Source organism: Pseudorasbora parva, chromosome 20 (assembly GCF_024679245.1).
Source record: "Pseudorasbora parva isolate DD20220531a chromosome 20, ASM2467924v1, whole genome shotgun sequence".
In the NCBI taxonomy this organism is placed as follows: domain Eukaryota; kingdom Metazoa; phylum Chordata; class Actinopteri; order Cypriniformes; family Gobionidae; genus Pseudorasbora; species Pseudorasbora parva.
Window position 1 is genome coordinate 4354986 of NC_090191.1, and position 14554 is coordinate 4369539.

The 14554-nt window shown below is 40.9% G+C and overlaps 2 protein-coding genes across 2 annotated transcripts; both read right to left on the reverse strand.

Annotated features, from left to right (window-relative positions):
• Positions 1 to 2100: 2100 nt before the first annotated feature.
• On the reverse strand, positions 2101 to 3420 carry LOC137049981 (uncharacterized). Its single transcript, XM_067428730.1, has 5 exons — positions 3364 to 3420; positions 3089 to 3225; positions 2923 to 3016; positions 2693 to 2804; positions 2101 to 2348 (listed from the first exon to the last, which is right to left on the reverse strand). Exons 1-5 carry the CDS (start codon positions 3418 to 3420, stop codon positions 2101 to 2103), a joined length of 648 nt encoding a protein of 215 aa, XP_067284831.1.
• An 8644-nt stretch (positions 3421 to 12064) lies between these two features.
• Positions 12065 to 14165, reverse strand: LOC137049386 (uncharacterized). Its single transcript, XM_067427940.1, has 2 exons — positions 14018 to 14165; positions 12065 to 13392 (listed from the first exon to the last, which is right to left on the reverse strand). The coding sequence occupies exon 2, from the start codon at positions 13184 to 13186 to the stop codon at positions 12254 to 12256; it is 933 nt and encodes a 310-aa protein (XP_067284041.1). The 5' UTR covers positions 13187 to 13392; positions 14018 to 14165; the 3' UTR covers positions 12065 to 12253.
• Between the last annotated feature and the right edge of the window lie 389 nt (positions 14166 to 14554).

Sequence of the window (14554 nt, forward strand, 5' to 3'; positions counted from 1 at the left end):
AGTAAACTCGAGTTATATTTAGGGGAAATATTTCTTAAGGTAAAATAGATAGCTCCTAATTTATGGATTCCTCGTTTTGATCCAAGGGGGTTTGAGCATTCAAATTCATCAAAAAATAGCTGGATCTGAACTGCATGTTTTTGTTTTGAGAAGAGAGCATGATTGTTAAAGAATGCTCCATCGTGTATGTCATAAAGAAAATTTGTTTTTTGTTGAGAGTCTCTCATCATCATATCTTTAATGTTAGGGTGCTTATAAATGGACTGTAATGTCTCAAGAATTGGTATATATGCAAACTTATCCTTGACAATGGTTTGAGCAAACGTTCCAGTGGTTCTGTTACGCCGTGTAGCGAATCTTGTTCCAAGAACATATTCAACAGGATCTATTTTTCCCCATTTGTCTGAAAAGTACTGCATTCTCTTGCTCTCACTGTTTAATGTCACAAAAGGATTTTGCATTTTTTCAAAACACTGATCAATTTGAGACTCAACAACACTTTTTAGAGGCTCCTCTAAAGAAAGGCTGTTTTTCACAGATTCTTGAGTTTGACTATGAATGTCTCCAATAACTTCTTCGAGAGAATTGACAAGATAGTTAATAGTTGTTTCTGCGACACCAGCGACTTTAAGTTCAGCTACTACTGTTGCACAACTGTTAACTATATTTGTTTTTAGGAGTACAGACTCACATGGTGAATTTTGGTTGGATAAAACACCAACATCCCCTAATGAAATGGCATTAGCAGTGGATGAGCTTTCACTATAATCGGCGCGTGAGCTGGCAATTGCACAACACTTACTGAGATGTTTTCGTAATCCAGAAAAACTATGGTAAACATGTGAACATCCTCTTTGTGCACATTTTAACTTTAGACCTTTTCCTGGACAAAGGCCATGAACTAACTTAAAGTGCCTTATAAGGGCATTGGCACTATCATGCCCCCTTTTACAAATGAAACAAATCATCTGCTCACTGGAGCATTCTAGCTCTTAACTCAGAAACTCTAGGATTCACCTTGGTGGTTTCGACATCTATGTCGTAGACAGTGGTTTGTAGAAAGCTATACACATTGGTCAGTTCCTGGCAGTATGAGGTGCCAAAGACAAAGTGAGCTTTGAAAAGCTCATCAACACAGGCCAGTGAATTAGAGGCCTTACAGGGTACAGCATGTTGGTCAATTACAATAAAACAAGACTGGACCCTACTTCTCTTTGGCCCAACAACAAGTAGATACGGCTGAAGACTCTCTCCAATGCTGTCCAAGTGCCCCTGGATACTAGTACCAGTCTGTGAAAGAGTAAAAACACATTAGTGCCAATGTGACTTAACAGTTGATGAATACAGATACAGTGATGTCTTCCACCAAAGTTTCTCTATTACATACTTCCAACAGATTGTTCCTACGTAGAAAATAATAGCACAAGAACAACAATTTGGAAGATATGGATCTATAAGTACATGTCTAAGAAATAACTAAGTTCAAGGTCATAAAATAACAACATTATGAACTGGTGTCATTTAATCTGCTCCATCAGTAGCATCACCTTGATGAATTTCACAAGACAATCACATGCTTGTCTAGCTGAGATCTTTCCCGGTCTTTTGCGGCCTTGACTTGAGGGTGGCAAAAGGTGAACCAGCATCAGAACAGAAGACATGTCGCTGTCCCAACCTGAAGAGACAGGGGAAAAAAATATCTTATTCTGACAGTTTACACATTTGCAAGTCTGTGTTGCATATGAATCATGAAGCATGTCTAATGGGTAAAGTTGTGACCACAATTGAAACTATAGATCTGAATAAACTTCCTCTTAAATAATTAAAGGAATAGCACAATGTAGTTACCTTCTTCAACTTCACTGGCTTCAGCATTTTGGGTGAGGTCTTGGAGCTCACTAGTCTGTGTGAGGCCACGACACTGTGCAATAACCTTTGGTTTCATGTTGGTTGACCACTTCTCCAACAACTTTGCAGAGGTCGCATCACCAAATAAAAGTCTAAAATCTTGATCAATCTGTACAAAATGCAAAAGATAATTAAAGTAGGTACCCCAGTAGGAACCAATAGCACTTGATTTCATATTGTATGTTTTCATGTTTAAAGAATTAAAGTCTCACATACCAAGCCTGGTATATCCAGGAATCGCGGGAAAATAGATAGAATATCCGATGATTCTTTAGGGTCATGCAGCATCTTCTGGCGATAGGCAAGTGTTAACCTCATCTTTTCCTTTACCACTGCCTCATCAGCTGTATGCTTCATCAGGGCAATTGCTTCTTGACATTGACGTTCATCGTTCAACCAGCTATCTTCTTTGTAGGGATCCCTGTCAGCAGTTGGTCCACCTGAAAGTGTTTAAGACAATATGAAAACCACATTTGTAGTTCCCTTTCTTTCCAAAGCTCAACACATTCATACCAAAACTATGAAACAACATGGAAAACATGCATATATCTCAGAGTGACATTTAAGTTTGCATTTAAAAAGAACAGTGATTATATTTTGTAGAGATGCTATGTAACACCATGTTGACCTCATTCACAATTTGGAACAAAAAATACTTCAAAAAAAGTCACAAATGCTAAGATGAGTAAAATAAGCAAGTTTTATGTTAATAATAAAAAAAAGGTTAATCAAGCCTTGCAGCCAAGCTAAAAAAAAATCACTAACTAAACATCAAATATTGCACCTGTTTGTGGTTGCCGTGGGCGTTTCATCCGTCCCTCTGATGCTTCTTTCTGCAGAGTTTTTATTCTCCACGACAAATATCCACTTCCATCTTCTGCATTGTAATAATGCTCCTAAGACCAGAACAATACATAGACCTGGTACTTATACATTATAAGACTAAGGAAATAATGCCACATCAATTATAATGCAGATAATCTTTACAAAACACTTGAGAGAACAGCTACTTACATAACCAAGCTTGCTTCTGGGGTCAGCCAAGTATGGGAATAGGGAGATGATTCCCTTTGCATATTCTTCCTTCAAACGTCGGGAAGGGCTTGTTCTACACACACAAACTAATTACAACCCATAACATCCTAAATATCATTTACAAACTACTGTATTAACAACCTACCCATGTTCACTTGTCAAATGGGCTACTAAGATTTTCACCATGTCACGTCTTTTGCAATCTGACAGACTTTTAGTGCGAGCGTATTCGTTTATGACCTTCTCGCCTCCAGGGCTGCTCTTTAGGATATCTTCAATCAACTGGAGGGGAGAAATTATGTAATATTTAGCAGAAATTAGAAATTAAACACTGACAAGTATATATATAGCTTCAAATATCTTTACTATTTAAGTCATTCTGTATAGATGTAATTCAGAGGCAAGACTGGTAATCCTTACTTGGGCAAGGCGACGTTCCTCAGTTTGATTTTTTTCAAGAGGACTTTTAATCAACATTGATGTGTCATCAGACTCGGATGTGGCCTCAGTATCGCCTAAGTATGAGCTTGAGCTTAAAGAATCTTAAATATAAATCATATGAATGGTTTTATTATCTGTTCAAGCTACTTTGATAGCATGGTACACAGCTATTGAGAATTAGTCCAATAGACACATTAGCCTATGCAAATTGGTGAACATTGCTGAGAATAAACAATACTTGACAAGCATGTCAAACAATTTACCATTAAGACTTGCTGTGCCTGGGATCACAATTTCAAGGACACCAAGGTCTGGTCGTGTCAGCAGATATTCGAATGCTTCCTCATCAACTTCTGTATTAGATTCATCAAAGACTTTAACATCCATTGTAGGAAGATCAAATTTCTTGGAAACTGAAGGAAGACAAACCATTGGCAAATTAACAAAGGCCAGCAATGCCAAAGGAACTAAAACAGTTAAATGTACAATAATACACTTATTATATTACTATTAAAAGAAAAATTCAGAGGAAAAAGTATCAATGATATTAACAATATTAAAGTTTGTTATCTCTTACCACATTCCAAAAACGACTGAAATGTAAAAGCTGTTGGAGAAAAAATATATTTCTTTCTATCTTTGAACTTCACTCTGACAACGTTGTTGGTTTGCATCCTAAAGGAACCAAAAAGACAAAGTTAAACATACAAGTGCATTATAAATTAAATCTATTATTATTATTAAGGTGATAACACTCACGTATTACTCCATCGAATGGAATTATTATTCAAACCTTTACAGAAATCTCAAATTCTAACAATAAGTTCAGTAATTACTAAGGAGTAATCATGTTTTTAAATTAAGAATACTGAGCCAAATAATTAGTGATGCCTTGTTTAGTATTTGTTTATACTCAAGCCATTACTAGTGGGTTACTATTGCCTTATTATACATTATTTTTTCATGTTAATGTAATGCTAATTTACTAGAATGTTAATAATGCGTTACTCGTTTGTTCCTGCGCAGAACATAAATGACGTGTGACGGTGGCAGCTTTGACACCATTGAAACTTGCTAGCTGCCTATTAATTTCGTCCATTAAACTACTGTGACGAACGCTGAAGTCGTGCACCACATGTATTTGACTCTATATAGAGTTAACTTTAGGATTGCTGGGGGCCATTTTGCGCGATTCGCGGTAGTCTAGGGCTGTGCTCGGTGAAAATGACAACTGCACCACCGCGGTGGCTAAGTAGCACGGAGGTGGTCGGCCAAACAATTTTTTTTTTTTGGTATGCGAATGCTGTTTAACGTTAATACTATTACACGAGTGAAGAACAACATTTTATTTACAAAATAAATGTTACCTCGCAACCATGGAAACATAACATTCATGCCGAACGAGATAACGTTACTTCATTTAGCGTTAACGTTAAGTCTCTAAAGATTTGGTAAAATAAATAAGAGATTCCATGTCCATTAGAATAAAACGGAGTAAGCCTATTGTTAAATTCGTGGAAAATCGGGTGACCATGGAGATCGCAAAACGCAATGCTTTATGGCCCACCTCACAATGTCTAACTTTACCTCTCTCGTTCGGCATGAATGTTTCCATGGCTGCGAGGTAACATTTAATTGCTAACCTATTAACGTTATTTATTTTGTAAATAAAGCGGTGTGCTTCACTCGAGTCATATCCATGTTAAATAGCATTTACATACAAAAAATGTTTTTTGGCCGACCACCGCTGGTGCGATCTTCTCGCGGTGGTAAAAAAATAAATAAAAATGCCGCCGTCACAGCCCTAGACGGAACAGTATAAAGGGTTACAGAACAGGAATTAATGCACTAATGTTACACAACAAGAATTATCTTTGTTCACTAGCGTGTTCTTAATTTGTAATGAGTGTCTAACAGTTATTTTAAGGCATGTGGGCCATGCTCATCCATTGCCCCCACCAATCCTAACGTTAATTTATGTTAACTCTATACAGAGTCAAATACATGTGGTGCACGACTTCAGCGTTCGTCACAATATTTTAATGGACGAAATTTAATAGGCAGCTAGCAAGTTTCAATGGCGTCAATTTATGTTTGTGTAACAATAATCTATATGTTAGTTATTAGTTTTTAACGATAACTAAATTCTATCTTGAGACCAGCTTAAAACGTGATCGCTAAACACTAGGTTATGGCTGCTTAAGGCTGGTAAGCTAAACATTTAGGTGAAACGTTACCTTGTGATTAACGTTAAGTTAGTGATGTTCGTGTTCCCAAGTTAACGTTAGCTAGCACAACTTCGGTCGAGCCCTAAACAACTTCGCATCATCATTAACATGAGAAAGTTATCTCTGTAATTCAACTTGACAAAATGATCTAAGCACAAAACAGAGGCGAATATTATGAAAATGAATACTAAGACTTTAAAACTTTACTTACTTTGATATTCAGCAGAAGCGCGTCTTCTCCCGCAGCAGCGATGTCCGTGACAGATTGTAATGGCGGTCGGACAACGCAACGTTCAACCTTCAACGAAACTTTTGGGGAGGAGTCACTGTTACTCTGTAATTTAGCTCCCACTCTACTGGCACATTTTACTCTGTACACTCAAAACAGAGCAAAAACTACTATTTTTGAGGAAAAAATTAATAACTCCGGAAAAACTACTCCACCATTTTTCCTGTGTAAGGTCTCTGGAAACTGCGCGGCCGATGTGGTGACTCATCTGCCACCCACTGAGGATAACATAAAAATTGTGGCCACCATGAGAAAGGCCTACAATTTTGTATTGATGAAAGAAGGTAGGATTTGTGTGATTTAAACTGGGGTATTTTTTATGATGAGGAAATATTGAAAATTAACATACAATATTGTAGGGAACTCCACGACGACATTGCCAGAGCCCCAGACCGAGCCCCAGCCTCAGGACCTACCAGAGCCCCAGACCGAGCCCCAGCCTCAGGACCTACCAGAGCCCCAGACCGAGCCCCAGCCTCAAGACCTGCCTGAGCCCCAGCCTCAGGACCTGCCAGAGCCCCAGACCGAGCCCCAGCCTCAAGACCTGCCTGAGCCCCAGACCGAGCCCCAGCCTCAGGACCTGCCAGAGCCCCAGACCGAGCCCCAGCCTCAAGACCTGCCTGAGCCCCAGACCGAGCCCCAGCCTCAGGACCTGCCAGAGCCCCAGACCGAGCCCCAGCCTCAAGACCTGCCTGAGCCCCAGACCGAGCCCCAGCCTCAGGACCTGCCAGAGCCCCAGACCGAGCCCCAGCCTCAGGACCTGCCTGAGCCCCAGACCGAGCCCCAGCCTCAGGACCTGCCAGAGCCCCAGCCTCAAGACCTGCCTGAGCCCCAGACCGAGCCCCAGCCTCAGGACCTGCCAGAGCCCCAGACCGAGCCCCAGCCTCAGGACCAGCCAGAGCCCCAGACCGAGCCCCAGCCTCAGGACTAGCCAGAGCCCCAGACCGAGCCCCAGCCTCAGGACCTGCCAGAGCCCCAGACCGAGCCCCAGCCTCAGGACCTGCCAGAGCCCCAGACCGAGCCCAAGCCTCAGGACCTGCCAGAGCCCCAGACCGAGCCCCAGCCTCAGGACCAGCCAGAGCCCCAGCCTCAGGACCTGCCAGAGCCCCAGACCGAGCCCCAGCCTCAGGACCTGCCAGAGCCCCAGACCGAGCCCCTGCCTCAGGACCTGCCAGAGCCCCAGACCGAGCCCCAGCCTCAGGACCAGCCAGAGCCCCAGACCGAGCCCCAGCCTCAGGACCAGCCGGGGCCCAGATCGAGCCCCAGCCTCAGGACCAGCCGGGGCCCAGATCGAGCCCCAGCCTCAGGACCTGCCAGAGCCCCAGACCGAGCCCCAGCCTCAGGACCAGCCAGAGCCCCAGATCGAGCCCCAGCCACAGGACCAGCCAGAGCCCCAGACCGAGCCCCAGCCTCAGGACCAAGAAAAGGAGACATTTAATCTTTTAAATTTATACCCTGTCTCTCTCCCTGTGAAGGAACACCCCCCCCCCCCCCCAAAAAAAAGAAAGTGTAAGTGAACTGTGGTCTTAGCACACTATGCATGAATTTCCCCTTTTTGTAATCATTATATATGAAATACAGAAATTTTCAGGTGAATTTAAGTACAGTCAATCAGTTAATAGTGAGTAATTTTACATTTTTGTAATACACAAAGGAGTTTGTCCTCACATAGATACCTTTAAGTACTGAACACACACACTAGGAGTAAAGCAATGAACAATACACACTTGAGGAGAGATGAATACACACACACACAGCTCAAGTAGTGGTCAGCACCTTCATTCCAGGAATGATAACTATAACCATAACGATAAAAGAGCCCAGACTGACCAACGATAAGCAAAGTTTCGCCTTGTGTTAATAAATGTGATGGCGAAAATGTGAAGGGTTCTTATTGGCTGTTACCTTTTTATCGTTCTCAAAATCACTTTAAAAGTGATCCCCAATGATATTGTTCTCCATGTCATTATCGTTATAGTTTATCATATTAACGAGAACAATATTTTTTTATATAGTTATCGTTCTTGGTGTGAATGGCCCTTAATATAATGTATTCTTTAGTTATTTAGCTGTATTTTCTGATGTTTTCAAAGTTCAAGGACAATGGTTAATGTTGGTACCCAGGTTTTATAAAAATGGGTTAAGAATTTGTTAAAGTGTAAATTGTTAAAGTGTTTTGACATTTATGGTTAATTAATATATATATATTTATCACCTATCCATATATAATTATATATATATATAATTTATTCATTTATTTATTTTTTGTCATTTAAGGTTGCCGGAAATGTAGTAGGCAGCAAGTTTTCAAATATGACTCCATAACAGGAAGAAGGATAAATGAGGTAAGAAATATATTTTTCATTAGACTCTGATCATCTCTTCATTGTCTATGGCTCATCTGGCATTTCACAAAATTCTGACCATTTAAGCAAGTGGTAATTTAAGTCCATTTAAGTTCAACTGAAGGCCAAGTGGCCTTGCCCCAAAAATTATGATTTTTAAAACCTGATTATATATTTGTGTCTTTCTGTAGGGTCAAGCAGAAGTAAGGGTGAAATGGTTACCTTGCTCTGCATGATAAGTACTGCTTTATATTGCGTTATATTGCCTTCATAAATGTCCTTTCTGTTTCCACTTTTAACCATCTCATAGGTGGTGGATAAAGGTTGGAATGTATATTGTAACACACACAACTTCAAATGTACAGATTGTCTCAAAGTTTTGCAACCAACAAGCAGCGTTGAGATGTCATGTCCACTAGGTTGTAAGTCCAGAGTCAATGCAGCCTTCTACCTGGAGATTTTAGAGCATGGTTCCATCTGCTGACAAGCTTTATGTACATGCTGATTTCCTTTACCAGCAGCACTCTTCCTCTGCCACAGTGCCAAAACTGCTAGTAACTGGTTTGCTTAGCATGGTATTGCTGTGCTTAACTCATCTCACCTGAACCCCATATAGAGAGGACAATGATAGACACCAAACCCAACATTACAGACAACCTCAAGGTCACTATCAAAGCAACCTGGGATTCCATAACACCTCAGCAATGCCATACACTGATGGCCTCCATACCACACCACACTGATGCAGTAATTTGTGCAAAAGCAGCCAGACCAATATAGACAGTTTCACAGACAACAACAAAAACAAACGTTACTGCGCATGCGCGCTTTTGTGGCCCAAACTTAACTTCCGGTTGACTTCCGCAAAAATCATAACAACAGTCCTCTAATCTAGAGTAACGTTACATTATTTCTAATACAAGTAAATTACATTCGTGAGTACATTAAAACAATGTCTAGCCAGTATTATTTTGGATTACCAGTAGAAGAGAAGAACCGTTATTTGGCCAAACTTAAATGCGACAAAGTTACACTACCAGACCCGTTCAACAAAATGGTGAGACAAGAATATGTTTCTACTGACTTATCAGATTTACCGGAAGTCAGTCAGGTTAACATCTTCGAATACCTAGTCGAGAAGGAATGTGTGTATACAAGGGAGGCGTTCAAGGCATATCGCAGCTTGGATGCCTATAATTATTTTCAGTCCGGGAAAGTTAAAACAATTCTGACCCACACGACTGGAAATGGCTGCATTGTGTACGGGGAGATCGAGGCGAGTCAGACGCTTTCAAGGAGCTACTCCACCTGGATCGTAGCAACGAAGTCTGGCGAAGTCAAGAGTGGGCATTGCACCTGCATGGCAGGGTAAGTATGGCTGGCTAGTTAAACAGTAACGTTACTTTTTACAATAGCATTTAGATAATAATTTTCAATACTGGTATTCTTGCTGATAAAATGTCTCTGGATCTATGCAGCAATGGAGAGGTGTGTAGCCATGTGGGTACGATTTTGGTTGCTGTGGAGCAGTGTATCCATGATGGACTCCAGAGTGGCCCATCTGTCACTTCAAAACCAAGTGTTTGGTCACGGGTGACTAAGAAGGGGAGCATTTTAACAATTATTATTTTTAATAATTATATCCTGGTCTTTTCAAATATCCGTGTGAAATGTGTGGTATTTTATTTATTTATTATTACAACACTACATATATCATGCCTATTTTCATTCATTATTTTTATTATAATATATATTTTTAAATATCCTTTCAGGCTGATCCACAACCAGTAGCTCAGTGCGATTTCTTGAAACCTGGCAAGAGGATCAAACCACAAGCTCCCCTCTGCCTCCCCCCTTTAAATCCAAATGGGTCACCAAAAAAGCTCTTTAAAGCCCTGAAAGTAAGTTATATCTCTAACAAATCAACCAGTTAGTCTAATGTTAAAGATTCAGTACTATATATATATATATATATGGCAGTGTAGGTAAGGTCTTTTCACCATTTGTTTTAGGAAGTTGTGCCAGACTGTGCTCTCTTTTCTGTCATGTGTGACAGCAGTGAGACAGACACAGCCTCTGAGTCAGGTAGTCAGGATTTCATCAGCAGTCAGGGAGAGAAGGATGCTCAGGGAGATGAATTCAACGTGTTCAGCAGCTTAGCTCAGCCCCACAGTGAGCATGGTAGTGCTCTGACCTGTTCTAAGTGTACAACATTTTATGATGCTCTCATTAAACTGAACCCAGATCAAGCAGTGGAACTAGAGAGAAACACCAGAAAACAGAGCTTAGAACCACTCTGGCATGATGCGCGCAAGCTGCGGATAACAGCAAGCACAGCCAGCAAGGTTCCTCAGCGAGAGACAACTGACCCAGCTAAGTTTCTCACTGAACACCTCCACCCAAAGTTCCAGGGGAGTGTGGCCACAAGGTATGGAAAGGAAAGCGAGGGACTTGCTAAGGAGCAGATTAGGGAGAAGGGCTGCATAGTGGTGGACAAAGGGTTGGTGGTGTGTGCAGAAGACCCATGGCTGGCAGCAAGCCCTGATGGTATTATTGATGACAAACTGCTAGAATTAAAATGTCCCATCACACTCAGTGCTTGCACATCCCTTAATGATGCGCTCTCTGGCACAAATCAAGACATCAGAGTGGAGGGTGGGCAGTACATTGTGAACCCAAAAGGCCCCAGAGGTTACTACAGGCAAGTACAGTTAGGGATGCACTGTCTCGGGTTGAAAATGTCTTGTTATTTGGACCCCAGTACAGCACCTGGAGCTTGATGTGCCTTATGACAATGGTTTTGTCACCATATATATGCAAAGACTACGTAGCTTTTATTTTAAACACATGCTGCCAAAAGTTGTAGATGCATTTGTAGAAGGAAGACTGCAGTTGAGTGACAGCTACATGAAAATGTTCTCAAAGCAGCTCAATAGTGCTAATCTGAACTCAGTGTAATAAGAAAATGGGTGTTTTTTTCCTAAAAAGCATAGATTGTTCCTGCCTTTTTGAGTACCAAGCTTTTTCACTTTTTACATTAGATATATAAATACATTAAAAACAAGAAGTCGTAGTCTACAGCACTTTATTATTTGATCAGTTTATTAACACAGTTTATCAGTTAATCAATAGTTGTTCGTTACTGAATTACAATACATGTGAAACATTGTGATACAAGTGCAACACTACAAATATTATAATGCATGTTTTTTGTCATTTTTAAGGATGTAATAATAATTTAAAAAAGTAATCCCGTAAATTACAGTTGTGGTTCCGCCCTGCTTTATTTTCATACAAGTGGTTGCCCCAGATTTGAAAGTTCTGCACAAACAATTAATATTTCATCTATTGTGCAAAGACTGTTATCATTTCTCCGTTTGACCATACTAACTGGCAGGGTGTTCCGTAGAATTCTAAATGACTTCAGTTTTCCAATGGCCCTTTCCACATGGATTCTCACTCGTGACATTTTTCTAGATTGTGTCACCTCTAAAGGCGGGCGTACACTGTGCGAATTCGGACACTCGGAAGGTCGTGAGATATTGCAGACGCTACGAGTCATTTAATTTGATCATCGCATCAAATCAGCTGGTACACGGCACGACTGTTTGCACCGCGAGCCGGCCGCGATCACACGAGTTTCATGTAACACAGACACCGGAGCTTTCAATGTTGCTGCTATAGCTTCAGACACAAAAAATAAAGAAAAAAGGTGTGAAAATGATTTGTTGAAAAGCAGAGAAAAGCCATTCCTTTTAACCGAAACAACCAGAGGGAGAGAGAAGAGTGCACGTGAGAGAAAGTGTGTGTGTGTGTGAACGCAGTATGTGGCAGCCACTGAGCTAATAATAGTCATAGATTGAGCCTATGTGACGTGCTTGTGCATGATTTGGCAATAGGGGACAGCCATATGCTGGTAAAAATCGGGCCGACTCCCCGAACTTTTTAAACATGTTTTAAAATGATCGTAAGGTCGGGAGGTGCTCTTAACGTGCTCGGCTCGTCTCTTATTTCCTCTCACACGGTGCGAGCTGCGACCATACGAGCATCCACGATGTCCACGCGATTTCTCCCGAGAAAAAAAAATCGTCTGCGAGTTCGTACGACAGCAAAAATCGCACCGTGTATGCCCGCCTTAATCCTGTCAGTTGTTTTCTTCCCTTTGTAGATGCTGGTACATGAAGACGGACACATTTGGTGGAAAAATATTCAGGGAAATTGAAGCCTCGATCAGCCATTACATCGTCTCCTTGTTGAAGAAGGTCAATCAACCCAGAATTTTTTGTTATAATCTTGTCGCTAGCACGACCACCCCAGACTTTTGAGAAAAACGTAATAGCTCCTGTTGGACTAATGCCAACAAGGAACTTCACAGTATTATGTGATTTGTAGTGGGAGTATGTGATTGCTCGTGTTTGCAAACTAGTTGGCCTTTCAACAAACACTTCAGTACAGTCTATTATGCATCTAACGTGTTGGAAACCTGTAGTCTTGAAGAGGGTGGGGAGATTTCTTCTGATATCTTTTCTGGATGGCCATCGGACAAGGAATTGTAGCTCTTTAGCCATCACATCGAGCCATTCATGAAAGATATTTGAGACCGTTCCACAACTAACTCTGTAGCGAAAAGCTAGATCTTGATGAGTTAAGCCTAGACGAAGTTTCATCAGGACCACAAAAAACTGCTCTGGAAGGGTAAGTATGGTTGATGATGCATTCCATATTGTTGTCAGGTAAGTGAGGAGGGTGAAAAACACAGAAGCAGATGGTAAACCAGTGTAGAAATGAGTGTGCTTGTCATCATTTAAAATAAAATCAGACAGACTGCCAAACATATGATCTTGTAGTCGTTTTTCTTGAGATTCCAGTTTCTTCTCTAGTGAAGCCAATTTTCTTTTTAATTCACTGTTTTCATTTTGTAGCTGGTCAATGTCTACCATTGACAGATCTGTACCTACAGCAGTGCATCGTTCTTCAGGGTCAGCATGGGTGACCTCTAAGGACGGTGAATCAATGGATTCCTCCACAGATGGTCTTCTCTGTCTCCTCTGGTATCGCTCCAACTTCCGTGAAATGTCAATGGTGTTTTTGTGCGCGAACACTGATGGAACAAAATCTGGATGGCATGGGTACACTGATGGCTCACCTAAAATAAAACAAGGAACAGTTAGTGTTGATAGTATTACACCTTGCTGAGCATCATACATTGCAAAATTTTTGGTTATGTGCACATTTTTGTGTAAAATAAATGCTTTCTTTCTCTAATATCGCTTAAATTATAAAATATATATTTTTAAATATATAGCCTACTAGCATAACTAAATTAGGTCAAAGTCAAATTAATTTGTAGCACTTTTCACAATGTTAATTGTTTCAATGCAGCTTTAAAGATACAATATATCAGTGATAATGTAGTAACAGTATTTAGTAGTTCATTTAAAGCTTCATTAGAAAAGCTATGAATTATTGTATTTGTTATGTCCCCTGGGAGCAAGCCAAAGATGATTGTTAAACACCAAGTTATTTGTATAACATTGATGGAAAAACACTGGCTCTTATGTTTGCTAGATGTCAGGTATCTTAATACTAAAGCGTATCAACTACATCACTACATCAAACTTACTTTACTGTGTAAAATGAATGTAACATTTGTAACATAACGTTACAATGTTAGCTACATATGTAACAATCAATTTTGCTAATTCATAACTATTGCAGGCTTGTAACTGGTCAGCTAGCTAATTATCAGTTGGTTATCATGAGTTTGTTACCTGTAACGAAGTGAGTGCTACAGATCCTTGAATTCTTGCCTGGCTGCCAAGCCTCTCTTTGCACAGCGGTGATCCATGCTTGCCGTCTCCCCTTGTCGTTAGGAAACCGAACATTTTTATTTTTGACAAGGCATTTGCTCCAGAGGTCAGGTTGCACCCCACAGCACAACAACCTGAGCCCAACTTCCGTCTACTCATCACCTTAACTCTGACTGCGTTTGTAGTCCGCCCACAAGAACACGCAAAATAGGGGACGTGGTCTTGTTGCTCTCCCACGTGGAGAAGAGCGCGCATTCAGCATTTGCATCTCCCTGTTATGGTAAGAGGGGGGACCTTTCCTGGCAAAGTGCGCTAAGCTGCTGTCCAATCACAACACGGGAAGCGCTGACCCAATCAGAACTCGTTATGTGTTTCTGAAGGAGAGACATCATAGAACAAGGAAATCATCAGGCCGTTTTTAGGACAGAGGAAACAGCGCTGTACAGATAAGTAAATTGTGTGAAAAATACTGTTTTTTTTGAAACATGAACTCATGTT

Coding starts and splice junctions, on each gene's coding strand:
- LOC137049981 (XM_067428730.1), bottom strand. CDS start 3,420: ATGTTGATTAAAAGTCCTCTTGAAAAAAATCAAACTGAGGAACGTCGC. Junction 3,017..3,088: donor CATTTGACAAGTGAACATGG/GTAGGTTGTTAA, acceptor TTGTGTGTGTAG/AACAAGCCCTTCCCGACGTT. Junction 2,805..2,922: donor CCAGAAGCAAGCTTGGTTAT/GTAAGTAGCTGT, acceptor TTCTGGTCTTAG/GAGCATTATTACAATGCAGA.
- LOC137049386 (XM_067427940.1), bottom strand. CDS start 13,186: ATGGTAGACATTGACCAGCTACAAAATGAAAACAGTGAATTAAAAAGA.